Here is a 23,389-nt window from a genome sequence, read left to right as displayed (position 1 = left end):
GTACAGCGTATTTCAGCTGTTAGTTCTGAAGAACTTTTACACCTGTAATAATCAGCAAATGGTTCTTAACTGAATAAAGTAGAAATGGGTTGACATCTTAATAAGGGATCCTTTCTGGTCATCTTGCTTCCAATAACCCTTCAGAATATTAAATCTATCTCCATGTGGAGATTAAAGATATTGCCTACACTCAAATATTTATAATTAATTTTTCAACTCATTTCCATGAGGAAATATTTACATTATAAAGTGTAAAGGCATACAAAATAATATACTACTAGAGGCCCGATACAAGAAGATTCGTGCAAGAATAGGCCTTCCTTCCCCTGGCTGCCAGCATGGGCTTCCCTCCAGCACCCAGGACCTGGCTGCTTCGTTACAGCTGCCACTGCCACCCACCCGGGACCCGGGTTGGTTTGCTCCAGGCGCCGCCAGGCATCTGGGACTGGGGTTGCTTTGCTCAGCCACTGCCGCCACCCACTGGGGGTGTGCTCCGCGACCACTCAGAGCACGCCTCCACCCCTGGTGTGTGTCCACTGGGGCTGGGGGTGGCACGCAGCCCGTCCTGCCCATCTGCACGGGCAGCTCCTCCTGAGCGGTTGTGATGCAGCCTCCTCCTGCGTTGGTTGTGATGCCTGGCTAATTTGCATATTACCTGTTTATATATATAATCAAAACTATGTAAGAACAACTATTAAAAATGTTATACCAACATGTAACATTTGTCTTTGAGTGGCAAAAGTTTGAATTTTTCTTTCCTTTTTCTAATTTCCAAATGTGATATGAGCACTACTATTACACAGTATTACTAATTATACAATATTGTAATATTAACATGATTATAATATTTTTAATTTAAAGTAGTTTTTATATTTTAAAGAATTCTATACAACTGTATACCAGGCTAAATCCTAAATTACTCTGTCTTGTCATAGAGGGATTTAATTAAAGACTTCATTTTTTTTGTTTTGCCATTGTCTTCTATCTGACTGCTTAAAAGTTGCTGAGTTAGTGGTTAGATTTAGGTTACCCAATTTTGTCTCCTGAAAGCTTTTAACACTTGGCTACATATAGTAAGCCTCAAGATGAATTGCTCTAATTCAGAACTCAGTAGTTCAGGTCTTTATGAATGAAACACCATGTATTTGGTTTCCCCTTGTTTTGTTTGTTGTGATAGGACAATGCAAAATTTTGGGGTGCTTGATTTAAAAAAACACACACAAATATATGGAAATATGGGAAAGTACTTTATTTTTAGTGTTGTCCAGGAGATAGTGCTTTCAATTCCCAATAATTCATCTTTTCATTCAGCAAATATTTTTGGAGTATCTTGTGTCAGACACTTCTACACAGTGAAGAAACAGCAGTAAGTAAAACAGACTGCACTCCTGGACCTTACATTTATGAATTGGGAGGACTTCTGTTACAGAAATATTAAGTCAACATGTAGAATTACATCTTTCAGTTAACTAGATAACTTTGTCTAGGTAATAAGACATTTTATATAAAATGTTGTATTTTCTGAACAGTATTTTTCAAATATGGTCAATCATAAAACCAGGCCTAACTGGTTTTAAGCTCTTTAGTAGGTGCTGTGCTCATTGCATAAATGTGATATTGAGTGTGCTCGTGAATCATGAAAATGTCAACAGATTTCCAAACGAAACAGTGCCACCCACTTTTGTAGTTACGCAGCACCCCATCATCTCTCTTTCTCTACATCATTTCAGATTGCCATTTACATTTGTAACTAAGGAAGTAGCTGAAGCCACGTGTAATTGCCTTCTTGCCCAAGCTGAGCAGGCAGACAAGAAGGGAAAATCAAAGGCAGCAGCTGAACGGATGATACTTGAAGAATTTGGACGATGTTTGATGAGCGTTATCAACTCTGCAGGAAAAGCAAAAAGTGACCCTTGTGCTATGAATTGCTAATTCTTGTACAAAAGACTGATAAATGGAACTGTACAGAAAATCGAAGGTGCAGGGACACTGGATTTTCTGGAAGATAGTTTAACAATTATTGTATTGTTAATTCAGTCCTTGTAAGACCTGAAATTATAATATTGAGAAGAAATTTTAAATGAGGAAATTAGTACATTTTAAATCTTAGTTAAATCTGCTTATGCCCCTTCTAAATTGAATATTTCTTTATTGTATTATATAGATTTTTAATTTGCTTGTGTTTCTTAAGAATTAGATGTTCTATCCTCTGACTCTATTGACAAAGAACATTTATAAATTACTATAATTTATAATGTATGGCGTTGTATGACTTTGTTCAGTAGAAAAAGCCAAAGCAGTATTGGTATTTCCCAGTCATTCTCTGGTACTAGACTAGACTGTAAGCAGATAGAACGTCTACATAAACAAATTCTTATGAAACATATTTCAATGACATTATGTTTAGAAAAGCACTGTCTTTTTAAAGAAAAATCGACTTTTTAGGGTGGATTCTGGAATAATATCCTGTTGTCACTTTGGGAATTTAAGAAGGGGAAGTAACCCATGGGCACACTTTTAAAATAAAAAAGTTATTGTGGGTTTTTTAAAAAAAAAACATTAAGGGATAATAGATTAATTCTCAAAGGATGGACAGTGTGTTTTTATAATAAGTGACTAAGAAATGCTCTGGGATGTTTTTTCATTTTCTTTCAAGTAAGTGGTATGTATTTGAAATAAATTATCAACGTGATTACTGGGTACCATTAAAATGAAAGGTTCCTATAAACAGAAGCTAAACATATTAGGTAGTGGTAAAATAGAACCTTATGCAATCATCAGGTATAAAAGTTGAATTGGATGGAGAAATATAAAGAATATTGAAGTTCTAAGAGATGAATGTAGGGAAGGATTTTCATCTGTATAAGCAGTTCTCTTTATAGACTTTTGAACTCAGAGGTTCAAACCAATAAATGAATTAATTTACTAAAATGGGCCTCCTAACAAAGCTTTCAAAATTGTAGTGGGTATTTTTTTATAAGGGAAGCTTAATATGGCATTATTTTTAGCCAGTGATTTGGTACACTGAAGGTATGAGTGTTTTCATATAATTACTAAAATAACCTAAATCAGAATTCCAAAGCTTTATGAATTTAAGAGCCTGTTATAACAGGACTCTGATTTTATGACAAGAAAAAACCATGTTGGAATTCAGGCATTTGTTAGGTACCTTAATCCTCTATAATTATTAGTATGTGATTATTACATTTCCTACAAGAGATCTATAGTTGTATATATTAATTGTGTATATATGTTCATATGAACACACAAGATATAGGCAATAGAAATTAAGTAATCCAAGAGTCCGTTATTCATTGAAGTATCTATTTAAATTTGGATTTATAAAATTATAGTGCAGTAAACTTTAAATGTAGATAATGCAAACATTCTTAGCACCTCTATCTAGTATGTTTAATTAAAATTTGTATAAATGTAAATTAGTGTAAGGATAAAATATCTAATCAAGTTATTTTTCAAAAGATTACCTTTTTGGTCTAAACCTAAACTTTGTTCATTTTGTACATATTCTGTGTTCAATTCTAATTGGACCTTTGTGATGTGTATTTATATACAGTGTGCAGAAAATGTTTGTGAAATTTGGATTACAATTATAGATTATGTATGATGACATTGCTTGAGAATGTTTTGCTTGTAAAAATTTGAAGGTGCAATCAAATACTAGTTTTACTGATTTTCAAGAAGCTAAAATATTAAGCCTTTTCCTTTGTGTGTAGTACTTACTAAACAACTTTTTGTATTTAGGCATTTGCATCAAATTGCTGAATAAGATTAATATCCACATTAATTCAACAATTTTAAAATACTGTTTGGGGAGGGTTGGGTATATAATTTTTTAGCTCTATTTACATCCCAAAGTAGAAAGATTAAATTTATATTTACTAGAGCTATTCAAAGAATACACTTTTCTATATTGTAAAAACATGACAGCAAAGTAAATCATACAAAAAATAAACATTTATACTATTCTGTAAAAAAAGATTTTGCACTTTTCTTTAATAACACCACTTTTAACCACTTAACATGCAAACCTTTTAAACATACCTGATTTCAGGTAAATTTAACATTACTTTTGAAAGCACAACTAAAAACTAAACCTATTATTTTGCCCAACTATCATTAACATAAGTTTCTTTGAAATGAGACATTCATCTTTCCCTCAGTTTGTTGTTAATCCTCACCAGAGGACATTTTTCCATTGTTTTTTTAGAGGCAGTGGAAAAAAGAGGCAGAGAGACACACATCAATTGGTTGTCTGCCTCACCGATGGACCAGGGTGGGGGATGGAGCCTACAACTGAGGTACTGCCCTTGACCGAAAGTGAACCCACAACCCTTCAGTCAGAGCGGGGCGATGCTCTATCCACTGCGTCAAATTGGCGAGGGCATTATTTTAAAAGGCAGAAACTCAATCTTCCTCCTTCCCTTCTTAAGTCTTATATTCCTATGGTGAGCACCTTCCTACAAGAACGAAAAGCAACTTGCAGGTCTGGCCTTTGAACTATATAGGAACCCAGAACCTTAATGTTACTGGTAATAAAACAGAGAAGCAACTTATGGGAAGACTACTGCTTTAGCCTCCCCATCCTTTGATATGGACAACTGACTTTTGCTCAATTCTAATGTAATATGTGAATAAAAATACCTTTAGAGGTCTTCTATTTTAGTTTTATAGCTAAGAGAATGAATACTTATGTAAATACAGGTTTAAACCAGGACCTCCAGCCCTACCTGTGATCAGATTGCATCCCTTAAGCATTTCATATAGGAATTTTGTTGCACCAACCCAGAGAGAAGCCAATCACTAGAAAACCTTGAGTATTATAGTTATTTTCTATTATTATGTAGTTTTATGTAAATTAATTTTTCTTGTTAGGGTGCCTTTCCTTTTAATTTTTTTAAAATTGATTTCAGAGGGAGAGAGGGATAGAAATATCAACAATGAGAATCACTGATTGGCTGTCTACAGCATGCCCTCATTGGGCATCAAGCCTGCAACCCAGGCACATGCCCTGACTGGGAATGAACCTGACCTCGTGGTTCATGGGTCAATGCTCAACTACTGAGCAACACTGGCCAGACCAAGTATTTATTGTCAGTTATAAAGTGTAAAAAACTTTAAAACTTGTTTTAAGTAGTTTTATGAAAGCATTGCATTTAAGGAATCTTAGTTTTTATCAAAAATAAAAATGCATATATTCAGGGTAATGTTTATTATAAGGGCAAAGACTTTAATAACTTATGTTAGCAAATATAATTTGGAAATATATAAAAATACATCATGACCAGATTGGGTTTATCCCAAGAATAAAAAGGATGCCCTCCCCCCTAAAAAATCAATGTTATGTATCATTAAAAAAAAAATCAATGTTAGGTAGTGTTTAAAAAATACCAATGTTCTATATCAACATGCAAAAGAAAAGCTGTGTGATTATCTCAAAAGTTGCAGAAAACAACCTTTGGAGTATACTAAAAACTATTGAATTGTATGCTTTAAAAGGATGACTATCATGGTATGTAAATTACATCTCAATATTTTTTTTTCAAAAAAATTACGTCAAAATTCAGTATCCATTTATGGTTATAAAAACAATTTTCAGCAAATGGGGAATATCAGGGATTCTAAACCTGATAAAGAATTTTTACAAAAAAGCCTACAGGTAACATCATATAAATGGTGAAAACGATGTTTTCCCTCTAAGATTGGAAACAAGGCACTCCTATTCAACATTGTCTTGGAGGTCACTATATAATAAGGGGGAAGGTCACAGATCTATTTGTGGATGATGTGAATACCTATATAGGAAAGTCAAATAATCTTTTTTTAAAAAGCACCAGGACTAGCAAGGTCAGTATGCTAAAGTGTATTTGTATACAGTATTAACACTTAGAAACAGATTTTAAAATGACCATTTATAGCAGCACCACAAAACATGAAATGTACAAGGTCTGTATGTGAAATGTAGGAAACACTGATTTCTAATAATCAAATACCTTAAAAAGAGAGACCATGTTTATGGATTGGAACATTCATTATTAAATTTCTCCCTAAATTAATCTATGGATTCAACATAACTTGTCAAAATCCTAGAAGGAATTTTTGTAAAATTCAACAAGCTGACTATAAAATTTACATGGACAGGTACAACTACAATAGCCAAATATTTTTGAAAAAAAAAAGGATGAAATTGAAGGACTTCAATCTGACTTAAACACATTAAAGCTAATCAAGACTGGTATTGGTAAAAGGTAAAGAGAACAGAATAGAGTCTGAAATAGACATCTATATATTGTCAAATTTTGACAAGTGTTCAAAAGTAATTCACTAGAGAAAGAACAGTCTTTTTAACAAATGTTACTGGGATATCCATATGTGAACATCCAATTTACACGGCACACCAAAATTGGATTATAATCTAAATGTAAACCCTAAAACTACAAAACATCTAGAAAACAGGAAGAAAAAAATGTGACCTTGGTTATAGATTTCTTAGATATGAAACTAAAGAAAAAAATCAATAAATTGGACTTAACAAAATTAATGTCTGCTCTTCAAAGCACACTAAGAAAAGCCATTGACTAGGAAAAATATTTGCAAAACATATCTGATAGTACATTTATGTCCAGAATATGTAATTAATGCCCAAATAGAAAATAACCTCAAATGTGGGCAAAAGATTTGAACATTTCACCTAAAACGTGGATGGGCCCCATTTGGCATGGCTCAGTGGTTGAGCATCAACCTATGAACCAGGTGGTCATGGTTTGATTCCGTCATGGCACATGCCTGGGTTGCAAGGTCAATCCCCAGTATGGGGCATGCAGGAGGGAGCCAATGGATTCTCTCTCATCATTGATGTTTCTCTCTCTCCCTCTCCAATCAAAAATATATTTTAAAAATAAAATTATGTGGATGGCAAATAAGCCTACAAAAAGATGCTCATCATTGTTAGCTATTAGGAAATTTAAAGCTCCAATGAAGTATCACTGCACGCCCATTTCAATGGCTAATTCAAAACAAAACCAAATACTGGGGTGGAAGCAGTGCAACAGGAAATTTCACACATTACTGGTTGAAATGTAAAGTGGTAGTCACTTGGCAAAAAAACAGTTCTGGCAGTTTGTTATCAAGTAAAATATACATTTACCATGTGACCTACCGTATGAATAGAGGACGTTTTTATTTATCGTTCATTAGTGGGACATCGTCTTTTTCACTTTGTAGCGATTATGTTACTCTGAAATTTGTGTACAAGTTTTTACATGGACGTGTTTTTATTTCTCTTGGGTATATGCCTGTCAGTAGAACTGCTGGGTCATTTGGTAACTCTCTTTAACCCCTTGAAAAACTACGAGGCTGGTTTCTAGGATCTCCACTCTCATCACCAATGTGTAAGGGTTCCAACTTCTCCACATTCTTGTTAACACATCTTTCTTATTACAGCCATCCTAGTGGGTATAAAGTGATATCTCATTGTGGTTTTGATTTGCATTTCCTAGATGGCTAATGTCCAACATATATTCTGGTGTTTATCGACCCTTTGTATATCTCTTTTGAAGAATGTATACTTATAGTCTTTACCCATTTTTAAAAATTGGGTTGTCGTTTATTATTGAGTTATAAAAGTTCTTTGTATATTCTAGATACAAATCTACCAAATGATTTGTAAAAATTTTCTCCCATTCTGTGGGTTGTCTTACTTTATTGTCCTCTGAAGCACAAGTTTTTAATTTTGAAGTCCAATTTGTTTTTTGTTGATGGTGCTTTTGGGGTCTTATCTAAGAAACTAACACAGTGTAGGTTCCCGACTGTCTTCTCTAAGAGTTTTATAGCTTTACCTCTTACCATTTAGGTTTTTGATCTATTTTGTGTTAATAATTTTGCAAGATGATATACAGTTATTCCACTACTATTTGTTGAAAAGTAGGAAGAATACATTTCTGAAGAGAATGTTAGTTTTCTCCAAAGAAAAAGTGGACAAAGGTGCTGAGTAGAATTTATAAACTAACTCTAATCAAACATGAATATTTTAAAAATTCCGTATCACACTTTCCCTATAGCGAAAGCAATTAACTGTGCTAAAGGCAGTGATGGAAATAGTATCTTCAATGTTTGTCCAATTTATCCAGCACTTAAAATAATGCAAACCACTGATTTCTAAAATAAGAATATATTAGTACATTCATCAAAGTAACTAAGACACTACAGATATGAACTAGTTTTTAATAAAAGATCAGATAGAAAACTTAGATTTATAAAGTTGGTGACTTACAAATAGGTTTCCTTTAAATAAGGTTTATCTTGGTGAATCTAAACTAATTCTATGGCAAACAAACACCACAATGTTCAGACTTCTCAGCAATAGTTCTTTAAATAAATTGCAGTGCAACTCTGATTACATTTCAAAACTTAAACCTTTGTTTGAGGTAGAATATAGAAAAATATCAAAATATACTACTTAGGGTACATCTCAATAAAACTCAACTTTTATCCAGTAATCAATCTTTTGCAATTTTTAGTTTTCTTATTAACTGTACTTTTTGAACATTCGCTCAATAACAGGATATTTTACATACACAGGTATATGTGCTTGCTTCTTTTATCCATTAAAATATTCCCATTTATGAAAGTACATATACCTACATGTTTTCCTAGTTATCTTTTCAACTCTGGGTGTGAGAAAATTGGCATTATATTTCCATCTTTGACAGTATTTACGTTACTCCTAAATTTCTGTAAAACTTAAGACAATCTTTTTCATACCTATTATCTCAATTGACCATCTTCTTCCAAATTATTACTCACATGCTATAAAATTCCATTATTCATTCAACACTGAAATGTTTTATTATTTTAGCCTCCCCATAAATACAAGTAGATTTCATAAAGGCTTCTCCTCATTTGCTGAAGAGCATTGGGCTCTTTCAATAGGAGTCAAGTAATTATCCACTCTATTATTCAAAGTACTATTTCAAAGTCCAGAGACAATGAATTGTGAAAATTACATCACCTGTGTACGTCCCTAAAACTGTAATTCCCAGCTTCACTGCAGCACAAGGAACCGCTTCATGGCTCAGGTGCTTACTGTCCACCTGATAAAGCATAAGTATTTTTATTTTAGGATACCCTGGCAAAGGGACTTTGTTGTATCTGATATTTTAATTTAGCCTCAATCTAAAACCATACATTAATTTTCATATGTAAATAAAATTATATTCAAGGTATTCTGTCAACCAAAGCTCTTTTAAGGAATGTAGTCTATTTGTAAAAGGAGTCAATGTGTTGGTGACTCCTTGTTGTTATTTTCTCGTTTTTAAAGTAGACTGAATAAGTTAAAATGATGTCCAGTCACATTATCCAGTCTTAACGGTACTAAATTCAAAGCCAGTACTTCTTGTGTAGTCTGTTTACTGCTTTGTAAGGATGATAACTTTGAAATGCCACAATCCATACCAAAGTTCAAGCAGATTTTATAAAATATGCAAATTGTGAATTGTAATACAAACCTGTCCACTGTGCAGAATGGTCAATTTAGAAAATATGATAGGTTGAACTTGAAAATAAATGTTGACCAACCATTCTTAATATAAATTTAAATATATTTTGGGTCTCTCATTTGGATATCCATGGTTACTTAGCAGATGCCTGAATTTATTGGTATTTAGTAAAACTTAGACATTTGCAATCCTCTAAAGATGACCAGTGTTTCCTTGACATTTTCAATTCAAGTCTTTCTGACTGGTGTTAAAATGAGCTTTATCTTTAGCTCTCAACTTTAAGAAGCAGATTATTATATCCTTTAGTAACTTTACAAAGTGATTGGTGGCACACACTTCTCCATCAAAGAGATGCTCATCTAAATCTACAAAAAGATAACTATGTCCAGAAAGCTCACATAATATTTCCTGTTGAAGATATAATTCCCTCTGTTTAGGAAGTTGTTCATAAACTGCCATTCTTGAATGGGTTCTTACCACCTGCTCACAAATGTTTATGACTCGACATAAACTTTCTGAAGGGATATGCAAACCATTCTTCTTTTTAACACACAACAGTGACCCAATTTTAGAGGTTTTGAGATCCGATGCATACAGTGCACTGATGCAGTCCTCACAAGTTAAAAGAGTTGATAATGTATCTGCAATATAAACAGCACAAAAGGTGAGATTTCGCCTATAATCTGATAGATCTAGTAATGCCTCACTTACTGAACAATTAGACCAGTCTTGGCAAATATCCTTGTTGTGAAAAAGAGTCTTTATAATGTTGACACCATATTGGCGTTGAACTGTCCAAAGGTTTAAATCTGTCCTTCGAGCAATTGAGATGTCGAGGATGCTCAGGTCACTTAGAAAAACTTCATCTTGTAATCTGTATCTGGTCTCCAAATTATGGTAAGCTTTCTTGAATGCCATGCAGGTAGGGTTAGAACTGGTTGCTAGTATTTTTCTAAGCATTTTTAGAAATAATTCCAGATGGTCTTGACTGAATTTGTAAGTAAGAAGATATGGAAAAGGCCTTACCTTTGGGAAAACATAATTTTGATAGAGCCATTTTAAGCTCTCAGCATTAAGCAAAAATCCCAGGAATCCTAGTTTTCGCTTACCTTTAATTATTTCATTATTGCTAGTATCAGATAATGTAACAAAAATCGTCTTGGCTTCAGTTAATACCTGATTAATTTTATTAAAAGTTGCAAGCATTAGAGGCCCTTTAAATCCCTTTCCATAATAGTTCCTACTATTAAAAATGTCAAAGAGATTATTAATTAAGCGTACAAAGTGAATGGTACCAATACAGTTTTGAAAAGGTGGCAGGCCTAATGACAGCAAACATTCTAACGCACTGGCCACACTCTCAGTGAAGAGTTGGGCAGCTGAATTCACTTTTAGTACATGGTTTTTCAAATTTCCAAGTTTTCTTGGGATTCTTTCCATGTTTGATAATTCCTGCTCCTCTAGTGCTACTAACTCCACAAGGTGCTGCCAATGTGCTGTGCCATTACTGAACTGAATGCTTTGAAAACTCTGAAATGAATTTCTTATTAATCTAAGCAAGTGGCAAGAATCAAAGAAGTATGCAATCTGTTGACTAGAAGATGAAGGATGCTGGAATGTGTACTTCATGTTGTCTCCATCAAGATGTATCCCCAATGCTTTTGCCATCTGAATACTCTGAGCTGTAACATCAGATGTAACAGCCACAACTGTGATCCCTATGTCACTCAGTTTGCCAATAGTAAGACGAAGCAGCTGAGCTTGCAAATATCCAGACGCTCTGTTTACAAAAAAATAACCAAGAGGTGTTTTCCAATGACCACAAATACCCACTGCCATCAACAAAATAGTTTCTGAGGCAAGTGGCATTTCATCAGCATCAAGTTTTCCAAGACCAAAGTCCATAAACCCTTGCAAATGTTGACTGCTGGGATCCCACTGAACCTGTTGCTTGAGAGGTACACCTTTTATTATCAGTGAACAATACTGATATAGCTGGTCCCCATTCTCTACTCTTTGTTGAAGAAAAGAAAAAACGTTGCTGTTGAAACCTGGACTGGGTTTGCATTTGGATAACCATCTGGAAAATATAAAAATTGAAAAATATAAGACACAAATGAAGAAATTTAAAAAATTTTAAAAAGCCCTAGCCGGTTTGGCTCAGTGGATAGAGTGTCGGCCTGCAGACTGAAGGGTCCCGGGTTCGATTCCGGCAGGGGCACATGTCTGGGTTGTGGGCTCAGTCCCCAGTGGGGGGCGTGCAGGAGGCAGCCCATCAGTGATTCTCTCTCATCATTGATATTTCTATCTCTATCCCTCTCCTTTCCTCTCTAAAATCAATAAAAATATATTTAAAAAAAATTAAAAAGAGAGAAAATGCCGCCCAGGAGGTGTGGTTAAGCATTGTTGACCCAAGCACCAAGAGGATGGTTTGATTCCTGGTCAGGGCACATGCCCAGGTTGTGTGCTCAATCCTCATTGGGGGTGTGCAGAAGACAGCTGACGGATACTCATCAATGTTTCTATATCTCTCGCCCTCTCCCTTGCTCTCTCTCTAAAATAAATAAATAAAAAACATACCTTTTTTAAAGAGAGAGAAAATGCCTTAAATGGTACTGAAGTAGCCTTAAAAAAATCTCTAAAGCAGTGGTTCTCAACCTGTGGGTCGCGACCCCTTTTGCGGTTGAATGACCCTTTCACAGGGGTCGCCTAATACCATCCTGCATATCAGATATTTACATTACGATTCATAACAGTAGCAACATTACAGTTATAAAGTAGCAACGAAAATAACTTTATGGTTGGGTCACAAAATGAACTGTATTTAAAGGGCCAGAAGGTTGAGAACCACTGCTCTAAAGACATAAAGCCAAGTGTAAGTAGCCAAATTCTCAAGTAAATAGAATTATCATAAAATAGTAAGATAATAGAGAAACTTAGAAACACAGAGTAGTATTTTAAGATGCAAACATACCACAAAATAATTTTTAATTTCTCATTTACTTCTTTTAAAAGTATAGAAATCAACTACTCAGTTTGTTCTAATTGATGTGTTTAGAATTTAGATCATAAACCAGTCTGACCTATACATTCAATGAAATGAGAAAATTGTTGAAGGGGAAGGAAACATTGGGGACGTTTAGTACATCTACCTCATTTTATAGTTAGGAATCTGGGACAGAGGGAAAGGTTAAGCCTCTGGACCTATATTGTGCTGCTAGTTATGTACAAGTAAAACCCAGTTCTGTTGATGCCTTGTTCAGAGTTTTTCTCATTGCTCCTTATAGCCTCAAAAGTATACCCTTGGCGCAACTAAGGAGTCTTCAAGGTAAGTGTCCAATAGTTGGAGAATGCCTGAATTACTAGGATACAACTCCCTGATACTATGCAGCTATTAAAGATCACAACTATGTAAAAAACCAGTAATCTAAGTCCAGAGGAAAGCCTATTAGAAAATTCCCTGAATGTTAACAATAATTGCTTATACATAATGTAGAGGAACAATTACTGACTTTTCCTTCCTTTCTCTAGTTTCTAAATGTTTTAGTAGTAGTATTTTAATAGTGTATATGGAGAAAAATTCTCATTCATTTTTTAAAGAGGGGATATAATGCACAATGTGGTGATTATAATAAATAATACTGTGTTATGTATTTGAAAGTTGCAAAGAGAGTACATCTTAAAAGTTCTCATTACTACCTGGCCAGTTTGGCTAAATGGTTGGAGCATTGGCCCATGGACCAAAGGGTTACAGGTTCCCATTCCTGGTCAAGTGTGTGTATCTGGGTTATGGGTTCCATCCCCAGCCCCGATGGGGGCACATGCAGGAGGTAAACAATCAATGTGTCTCTCTCACATCTATGTTTCTCTCTCTTTCTCTTATTGATGTGTTTCTCTCACATCCATGATTCTCTCTGTCTTTCCCTCTCTCTTCTACTCTCCCTAAAAATCAATGGAAAAATATCCTCAGGTGAGGATTAACCAAAAAAGAAAAAGTTCTCACCACAAGAAAAAATATGTTATGTGTGTGATGGATGTTAACTAGACTTATTGTGGTGATCATTTTACAGTATATACAAATATTGAATAAGTGTACACCTGAAAGTAATATAATTTTATGTCAATTACATCTCAATTAAAAAAAAAAGATGTTTTCCCCAAAATGGAAAGAAAAAAAAGTCACGATAACTGAGGGCCTTTTTCCCACCAGGCCTCAATTTCGCCCTTCTTTAAAATGAGGGGGTTGAACTACATGGTATCTAAGAGTTTCTTCAGCTCAGAGCCCCTATGACTGTGTTTTCAAATTGAAGCAAAAAGAAACCATGAGGCACCTTCCAGAAGAGGTGGATGGCTCCTGCCATTCCTGGCAGGTCTTTGCCCCAACTCCAGTGAATTAAATGGAGTGCTGTTTTTTAGACAGCAACTTGAGATACACTGTATTTCTTTCTTATAGCTATTCAAAATCCTAATTACCATCTAGGCATTCTTTCAATTGGACAAATATTCATCAAGGGACCATTGTGTTCCAAGCACCGCTCAGGGCTAGGGTGTTTGGGTGTAACAAAGAACCAGATGTAGGCATCGTACTTGGGCAGCTCATAGCACAGTGTAGAATACAGTGTTATCGTACTTAAGATTCAGTTCCATATAGTGTGTGCAAGAGAGGTGCCTAATCCAGAATTGGGAGAATGGCAGGCCAGGCTTCTGAAAGGATGTAATACCTAGTCTGGGTCTGAAAGGTGAGGATCAATCATCAGTACTAACAGATAGGAAGACTGGGCAAATTTCAGGCAGACAGAAGAGTAAGGCCCTGAAGCAAGAAGCAAGAAATGCCTTACGACTGGAGCGTGGAATGAAAGAAGGCAGAAGGGAAGTGAAGTGAGAAGCTGCAGGGCCAGGAGCCACATCTCAGGAAGCTCAGTAAACCACAGGAAGGAGTTGGCCTTTAGTCTACGGGAAATGGGAGGCTTATGCAGCAGGAAAGTAACTGGTATGGGTTGAATTGTGCCCCTCAAAAAAGTTCTATTGTAATTCTAATCCCCTGTACCTCAGAATGTGACCTAATTTGGAGATAGAGTCTTTATAGCAGTAATCAAGCTAAAGTGAGGTCACTCCAACATGACTGTGTCCTCATAAAAAGAGGGAATTTAGACAAAGAAACACACATAATGGAAGATGAGGTGAAGAAACACAGGAGAAGACTACCATCTACAAGTCAAGAAGAGAGGCATGGAATAGACCCTTCCGTCCCAGCCCTTAGTAGGAACTAACCCTGCAGACATCTTGATTTTGGACTTCTAGTCTCCAAAACTCTGAGACAATAAATTTGTTGTTTAAGCCAAGTAAATAAACAGGTAAAGAGGAATCAGTAAAACCGGTGACAAAAACAGTAAAAATTGAATACTAAATTTAGAAGATATTACAATACAGTCACTGTGTTATTTGCTTTACACTAAGAAAATTATAAATACATCTTTGTATTTCGATCACAAATCCAAAAAAATTATTTATCATAATCTGGGCTCTGGACAACCTTCACTGACAACAGCTACAGTGCTTAAGAAAAATTCAGATTTTTAAAAAATGTATTTTTTATTGATTTCAGAGAGGAAGGAAGAGGGAGAGATAGAAACATCAATGATGAGAGAGAATCATTGATTGGCTGCCTCCTGCACGCCCCCTACTGGGGATTAAGCCCGCAACCCGGGCATGTGCCCTTGACCGGAATTGAACCTGTGACCCTTCAATCTGCAAGCTGATGCTTTCTCCAGTAAGCCAACCCGGCTAGGGCAAAACCCAGATTTTTGTTCTTTGCTTCAAACCAATGATATAATTCTAGAACCATTCTAGATTTTTTAGCATAGTCACATATTAAGACTACTGAAGTGTAAAAGAAATTCCAACATTTCAAGATTCAAATTCTATTACTCAGAATGTCTCTATCGTTTAGAAGATGCAAAAGATGGCAGACTATGTCTTCATTTTGTTAGTGAAAATATTGATTGTGTTAACATGCACACACCACCTAGGAAATTTCTAAAAAGAGAAAATGGACTAATAAAAGAGAGTGTGAATACTAATAGCCTTAATCTCTATAATGCAATAAAGTAATTCACTTACGTTCTCAGGATGGAAGAATGAGGCAGTTTAAGAATCTTTTTTACATAATCATAGACTTTGCTACTGCACAAATAGAGTGTACATGCAAACTGCTTCATTTCTGTGGAGTACTCAGATGTTTCACTCCAGTTGTACAATTCCCATTTAAAATCTGTTAAAATAAATTTATTTATTCTTTTTTGATGAAAACGTATAGAGTAACATTTTCAGGTATAGAGCATAAAATTTTCATTTAAAATGCACTGGGCAACAAAATTCAAATACAATCACATTTTAACTGAGTTTGTTCAGAGATTAATATCCTATCTTTGAGCCTGTTGACCAACTTATGCTGTTCATCTTGAATCATTTCACTAGAAAGAGGGAAGAAAAAAGTTTCCACTTGAGTCACTATATTTAACTTCACTGACAGCCTGAGTGGAGATTTTTAGAGACACAGGGAAGAAAATAAAACAACTGGATAAAATTAAGCCTCTTGATTATGAGGAGATTTTTTGTTTTATTTTGTTCCCTGGTTACATTTATAGGAGGGTAAAAATTAGTCATGAGAAACATTTCTGGGGATAGGGTACTATTTGGATTCAACAGACAATCTTTCCTACCACTGAGAAAAAACAAAACAAGCACCCCTATTCCTGGTGGGACATCTATTAACTACCTCTATTACTCACTTGGAAAAACACAAACTATTCTCCTCTAGAGATACCTACTCTTCTAGAAGCAGGACATATTTCTTATTCACCAGAATGTAAATTCAAATAATCTGCTTCTTTCATCAAAGAGTAAGTTAGCAATTCTTATTTTGCCCCTCTTTAAACATCCTGGTTCACAAAGACTCGGTAGTTTTTAAAATGGACACATATATTTATTCTATGGAATATTTTAGAAAATATTTGGAGATTCACACAATTTTTAAACTCAAAGGGATTCTGCAAATTATCTAGTTCAACTCCACTGCAAAAGGACTTTAGTGATAAATTATGTAGCAGTTAAAACTGTAGCCCTGACCGGTTTGGCTCAGTGGATAGAGTGTCGGCCTGCGGACTCAAGGGTCCCGGGTTCGATTCCGGCCAAGGGCATGTACCTTGGTTGCGGGCACATCCCCAGTCGGGGGTATGCAAGAGGCAGCTGATCGATGTTTCTCTCTTATCGATGTTTCTAACTCTCTATACCTCTCCCTTCCTCTCTGTAAAAAATCAATAAAATATATTTTTTAAAAAATAAAAAAACTGTAAAGAATTTGAGCCTGGCTGGTGTGGCTAAGTGGTTGACCATCAACCTATGAACCAGGAGGCCGCAGTTACATTCCTGGTCAAAGCACATAACCAGGTTTCTGGGCTCATTCCCCAGGGTGGGGATGGGGGGTAGGGGATGGGGTGCAGGAGGCAGCTGATGGTGATTCACTCTCATCATTGATGTTTTTATCTCTCTCTCCCTCTCCCTTCCTCTCGGAAATCAGTAAGAGTATCTTTTTAAAAACTGAAGAATTTGAGGTAGGGGAACAAAGGGGGGAAATGGAGGGCATCTGTAATACTCTCAACAACAAAAATAAACTTTAAAAAAGAATTTGAGATAACATGGGTAAATATTATTATAAAAAGTGAAAAGTACACTATCTGGCATAAACCATCTGATCTCAACTCTGGGAAACAGGATTAACTGTTATTTTTATCATTTATATACTTCTTTGCTTTTCTTATAATAAACATATAACTTTCAAAATTGGAAAACCGTAAGAGGATTTTGGCGATTACTTTTCGTTCTTCTTGCTTATGCTATGGAGGTTTTTCACTTCTCAGCCAAAAAGCATGTTTTCATAAGCAAAAGCAAAGTAAATACAGGTACTTAAGATATTTCAGCCGAAACTGGTTTGGCTCAGTGGATGGAGCGTCGGCCTGCGGACTGAAGGGTCCCGGGTTTGATTCCGGTCAAGGGCATGTACCTGGGTTGCGGGCACGTCCCCAGTGGGGAGTGTGCGGGAAGCAGCTAATCGATGTTTCTCTCTCATCGATGTTTCTAACTCTCTATCTCTCTCCCTTCCTCTCTGCAAAAAATCAATAAAATACATTTAAAAAAAAAAAGGTATTTCAGAAAAGTTAAGAGCTCTTTTGTAAATATTACAGGTCATTGGGGAGCATACCTGAAAACTGTGCTCGTAGCAGACATTCTGTTTCTTCAGAAAGCAGTCTCTCTTCTACCAGTGCGTCAATTAATCGTAAACCCTCTCTCTTCTTGGTCATCCTGTAGTTTTTGACAGGAACAAGTCTTTTTTTGGACAATGGTAGCATCTGTTGCACTTCAGCCAGTTTCTCTGCTACTGTCAAAGGTCTCTTCAAACTGTAGTTATGGTCCTCAGTAGCAACCTCTTCAGAATCATCAGGAAGTGGCTCTTTTAGGATTTTCTGTCTTGCTTTACCGTTATTATGTACACCTTGAAGAACCTATGACAGAAATAGAAAATTACGATTATTTTAGAAATTATCACACAGAAGATTATCTATAAAAATACCACTAAACACAAAACACTCACCTGGTTGCTGTGGAGTCAGTTATGAAAGAGAGGTCACAACCTATGATTTTTAAAAAATGTACAGTCTGTAGGACAATGTAAACAGGGTTTCTTTTTTTTGCATCTATATAGAAATAGTAATATGATGCTGAAAGTTTCTGAAATGATTAAAGTAACCAGAGAAAGATGGTAACTTGTGCATAGATATGAGTTTTGAGTAGTTCTCTGAAGGAGCAATAACATGGCTTAATGGAGGGGACAGGGAAGTTACTTGTGCAAAAAGGAAGGCATAGTGGACAGAGCCTGAGCGTTAGAATTAAGACTAACCAGTGTTTGAATTCCGGCTCCCTCACTTGTTAGCTGTCACCTAATCTCTACAATCCCTCACCTCCTCATTTGTTTTGAGGATACAAGAATGTATGTAAATCTCCTAGTACAATGCCTAACTATTGTAGGTCTTAATAAATAGTAACTATTTTTGATTTTGCACAAAAGCATGAAAGCAAGTCAATTTACTGTGGGTAAGTTTAAGTATATGTGGTTCAAAATGTTAGTTCAAAGCAATTAGAAATACACAGATCGGTTAAATAGGAAGCTTTGGGACTTACGAGTTTTGATTTAAGAGCATCTATTATTCTTTTGAATAGGGGAATAAGAAAAAACACCATCACAAGAAGTAGACTCCATTGAATAAGAGGAAAGTAAGAGTAGTTGCAACAGACTAAAACAGTTAGATGACTATGCAGTCTGTATAGAGACTGAGCCATGTACAAGAGTGTGGCTAAGGGGTCCAAGGATAAAATAAAAACAATCAGCCTGGCCAGTGTGGCTCAGTGGTTGAGCATCGACTTTTGAACCAATACTGGTGACTGAGTCATATAAAGTCTTCTATTTCTGTACTAGAAGCCCAGTGTACGAATTCGTGCACCCATGGGGTCCCTCGGCCTGGCCTGCGGGTTGGGGCCAAAATCTGCTCTCTGACATCCCCCAAGGGGTCTTGGATTGCGAGAGGGCACTGGCCAGGCTGAGGGACCCCACTGGTGCACGATCGGGGCTGGGGAAGGACAGAGGGAGGGCTCCAGGGTGTGTTCCGCCTGTTTCGCTCAGTCCCAATCAGCCAGCCCTGGCCAGCGATTGGGGCCGATCAGAGCTGTCTCACCCAGTCCCTATCAGGGCCAATCAGGACAGGTGGCCGGGGAGGGACCGAGGGAGGGCTCCAGGGCCTGTCTGGCCCCATCTCGCCCCGTCCCAATCAGCCAGACCCCAGGAGCAAGCTAACCTACTGGTCGAAGCATCTGACCCTGGTGGTCAGTGCACGTCATAGCGAGCAGTTGAGCGGCCTTAACATATCATTAGCATATTATGCTTTGATTGGTTGAACAGACGACTGGACAACCAGACACTTAGCACATTAGGCTTTTATTATATAGGATATCCCTCTATGTCAACACTAATAATTAGGTACATCTTTCGTCAAAATCAGTAACATTCCTGGGAGGAGCCAAAAAAAAGGGGGGCAATTTCTAAGTATTATGAAAACTGCCACATATGGGCCCAACTGGCATGGCTCAATGGTAGAGCATTGACCTATGAACCAGGAGGTCATAGTTCAATTCCAAATTGGGGCACATGCCTAGGTTGCCGGCTCAATCCCCAGTGTGGGGCTGATTCTCTCTCATCATTCATGTTTCTAACTCTCCCTTCTTTTCTGAAATAAAAAAATACATTTTTTTAAAAACTGTTACATATGTGAAAGCCTGAATTCTATGTCCAGGCTTGTTTATGCCTGAGTTGACTTTTGTGATCAATTTAGTAACCTCTATGTATATCTACACACATGATCTGCATTTATATACCTTACTTTATATAAAGCTCCAAAAGCAGTATTACTAGTATTATAGATTTAAATATAAACAAAATAACACTAATTTTCTAAGCATTTAAAATTTATTATTGGATTTTACGATGTAGGGTGTTGTGTTTTTTTTTAATCTTTGCAGATTTTAGCTATAATGTAAGCTATCTTGATTTTTAAAGGCTCAGTAAAATTTAGTTTTGTTTATGCATAGATTTAAATACCTTGTATAGAGAAACAGAAGGCACAGCTCCTTTTTTCAGCATTCTTCTTAAGCCATATGACTCAAAGTCACTTTCCAGAAAATGTTTGGAACATAGCATAGCACTTGGTCCTGGGATCCAAATCTTTTTGCTTATGGGGTCCACACGATTAACAGCCCTGATCCATTTTGAGCGCAGTATGGTATCAGTTGGAAATCTATAGCAATCATATTAAAGTTCTATTAACATGAAAATGTTATAGTAATGATACATACAGCAGACATAAACCCATCTATTTTAAATGCTTTATATAACCATTAAGTCCAGTTCAAGTCAATTTACTTAATCTGATTTCATTTTTCAAAATTATTTGGTATTTCTTTTTTTTTTATTGCTTAAAGTATTACAAAGGGCATTACTTATGTGTCCTCCCCTCCACCCCCGCCCTTGAAAATCCCCTGGCCTCCCCTACCCCCATTATTTGGTATTTCTGAATCCAGAAGTACAATAGTGATCCTGTCTGTTCCAATTTGTATGGGGGCAATCCCTATATTAAATATCCTACCACATTTTGTCTTTACTGCCTATACTGAACAGAATCAGCTCAAATTTAATGTGTTTTCCTTTTCTGGCAATTTTCCCCCTTACGGCGATTTTAAACCAGGTCCACAAATTCTTTGTACTCTTCCAAGCGGTGAAGCCTAATTCCCCTCCCCTTGAGTGTGGGCTGGAGTTAGTGATTTGCTTGTAAGGAATACAAAAATAGCAGACGTGATGGTGGGCAATGAAACTGGATCATAAGGGGCACCGAGGCTTCCTCCTTACTCTACTGAATGGTTTTTCTCCAAGTGGAAGTTATCTGCCATGTCATAAACAGCCCTATGAGCTCCATTTGGTAAGAAACTGGCCTCCAGCCGAAGGACCTGTGAGCAAGCCTTGTTGAAAAAAGTCCCTTCAGCCTTAGTCAAGCCTTATCCAATCTTTCCTTTTATGATGTATTTTCATTGATTTCAGAGAGGAAGGGAGAGGGAAAGATAGAAACATCAGTGATGAGAATCACAATCGGCTGCCTCCTGCATGCCCCTCATGAAGGATCTAGCCTGAAACCCCTGCATGTGCGCTGACCAGAAACAGATCCTCCACTTCCTGGTTCATGTGTCAACCCTCAACCACTGGGCACACTGCCCCAAAAGCCTTCAATCTTAGGAGACGCCCTGTAACACCCAACTAATCCACTCCTGAATTTTTTAAAAATCTTTGCTGTTGAGAGTATTACAGATGTCCCTTTTCTTTTAACCCCAACGCCCTCCTGCACCCCATTTCTGCCCCACCCCAGGCATTCACCTAGTGCAGTGATGGCGAACCTATGACACCCGTGTCAGAAGTGACACGCGAACTCATTTTTTAACATTTTTCTTTGTTAAATGGCATTTAAATATATAAAATAAATATCAAAAATATACATCTTTGTTTTACTATGGTTGCAAATATCAAAAAATTTCTATATGTGACACGGCACCAGAGTTAAGTTAGGGTTTTTCAAAATGCTGACACGTCGCACTCAAAAGGTTTGCCATAACTGGCCTAGTGTCTGTGTCCACAGGTAATGCATAGAAGATTTTTGGTTAATCTCTTCCTGCCCCACTCTGAGATTCCTCAGTCTGTTCCATGCCCCCAATTTTATCTTAATCAGTTTATTTTGTTCATTAGATTCCTTGCTCATTTACATTTAGATACAACTGTTGATAGATATGTACTTACTGCCATTTTATTGTTCATTTTTTATCTTTTTCCCCCCTTCTTCCTCATCTTAAAGAACAGGCTACACTTAGCCTGGCAGGTGTGGCTCAGTGGTTGTGCGACCCATAAATATGAGGCTCCCGTTGGATTCCCGGTCAGGGACCCATGCCCGGGTTGCAGGCTAGATCCCCCGGGGGACCGTGCAGGAGGAAGCTGATCAATGACTCTCTCTCATCATTGATATTTCTCCCTCTCCCTTCCTTTCTGAAATCAATAAAAATATGTGTGTGTGTTTTTAAAAAGTTCTTTATCAATGGCTTAACTCTACACCTCACATTACCTTAATAGGTTACTTCTTTTTTTTTAAATCCTCACTGGAGGATATGTTTATTAATTTTTAGATAGAGAGGAGGGGGGAGGGCGGTAGAACGGGGCAGAGAGGGAAAGACAGAAACATCCATGTAAGAGAGGAACATCAATCGAACCAACAATCAACAGATTGCCTCCCCCTTGCGCCCCAATCGGGGATCCAGTCGCAACGCAGGTAAGCGCTCTGACCGGATGGAACCCACAACCTTTCCCGTGCGCCAGACCACGCTCCAAAGAATGGAGCCGCCCCGCCAGGGTTAGGTTCCCTCCTTTTAAAGTATACTTCTGTCTCCGAGGACGTCTTGCCCACGTTTCTACTTCCCAGCGGGCCTTGAACACTGATTTTAATCCTGGACCATAGATGTGGGCTCCATCTAGACCGGCCTGAACATCTGCCCTCCCTAGATCCGGCCAGAACACGTCTGGCCTGGTCGCGCCCGGCGACGGCTTCTGAGCAACTTGTAATGACGGGCACGACCGGGAAAAACAGACCTGCACTCACGCCCACGAGCAGCCCATACAGAGTGGAAGCGCACGCCTCAACGGCTCTTCCAAATTCCCCTCGCTTCCCGCCTCCTCACGTTAAATAAGTCAGAAAGGAAACACAATTCCTTTCAAGGAACCGTCGCGAAAAGCCAGAGGCAGGCCGTAGGCCTTGAGAACGCATCAGCAATTTGGAGGTAATCACTGAGCGGGCGAAACACGAACGACTTTAACCCTCACAGTTCCCGGGTTTCCTTCCCCAGCCCGCGTCACGCAGGTCAAGCACGTCACGTGGACGGCGCCACACTCAGCCCCTCCCACGCTGGCCTCCTGCCCGCCTGGCGGGGCCAGGAGTTAAGACAGCTCCGAGGCTGCGCTCACGCACTGATGGAAAGAGTAGCCCTGCTTGCGGCTCTCCAGGGTGTCCTTGGTGCTGCAACCCACAGCGGAGCAACTTCGGGTCATCTTCTTGCAACGTGGGGTCCCACTTCCGGTGCCCCCGAACACCACGAACCACGAGGAACTTAGCTCCGCCCGCTGGGCGCCTGCGACCTTTATTTGTCGGGAAGGCGGGCTTTTACGGCGCAGGACTCTT

The 23,389-nt window shown here is 37.5% G+C and overlaps 2 protein-coding genes across 6 annotated transcripts in view; one reads left to right on the top strand and one right to left on the bottom strand.

The window, feature by feature from the left end:
- Window positions 1–3,997, top strand: part of LIN54 (lin-54 DREAM MuvB core complex component) — a 65,843-nt gene extending 61,846 nt beyond the window's left edge. For all 5 annotated transcript variants that reach the window (XM_006778215.2, XM_006778213.2, XM_015557656.1 and 2 more), the window contains exon 13: window positions 1,731–3,997. In XM_006778215.2, the coding sequence (XP_006778278.1) occupies window positions 1,731–1,932 (202 nt within the window). In that variant the 3' untranslated portion in view covers window positions 1,933–3,997. The remainder of the gene's footprint in view (window positions 1–1,730) is intronic.
- A 4,224-nt stretch (window positions 3,998–8,221) lies between these two features.
- On the bottom strand, window positions 8,222–23,376 carry THAP9 (THAP domain containing 9). Its single transcript, XM_015557655.1, is given in 7 exon segments — window positions 8,222–9,681; window positions 9,683–9,764; window positions 9,767–11,595; window positions 15,636–15,786; window positions 17,776–18,076; window positions 20,224–20,419; window positions 23,180–23,376. Coding segments are annotated over 7 exon segments (2,721 nt in total). The 5' UTR covers window positions 23,260–23,376; the 3' UTR covers window positions 8,222–9,599.
- Between the last annotated feature and the right edge of the window lie 13 nt (window positions 23,377–23,389).

Source organism: Myotis davidii, unplaced genomic scaffold (assembly GCF_000327345.1).
Source record: "Myotis davidii unplaced genomic scaffold, ASM32734v1 scaffold449, whole genome shotgun sequence".
NCBI classification, from domain to species: domain Eukaryota; kingdom Metazoa; phylum Chordata; class Mammalia; order Chiroptera; family Vespertilionidae; genus Myotis; species Myotis davidii.
The sequence above is the reverse complement of the archived record's forward strand: the minus strand, read 5'-3'. Positions and strand labels throughout refer to the sequence as shown.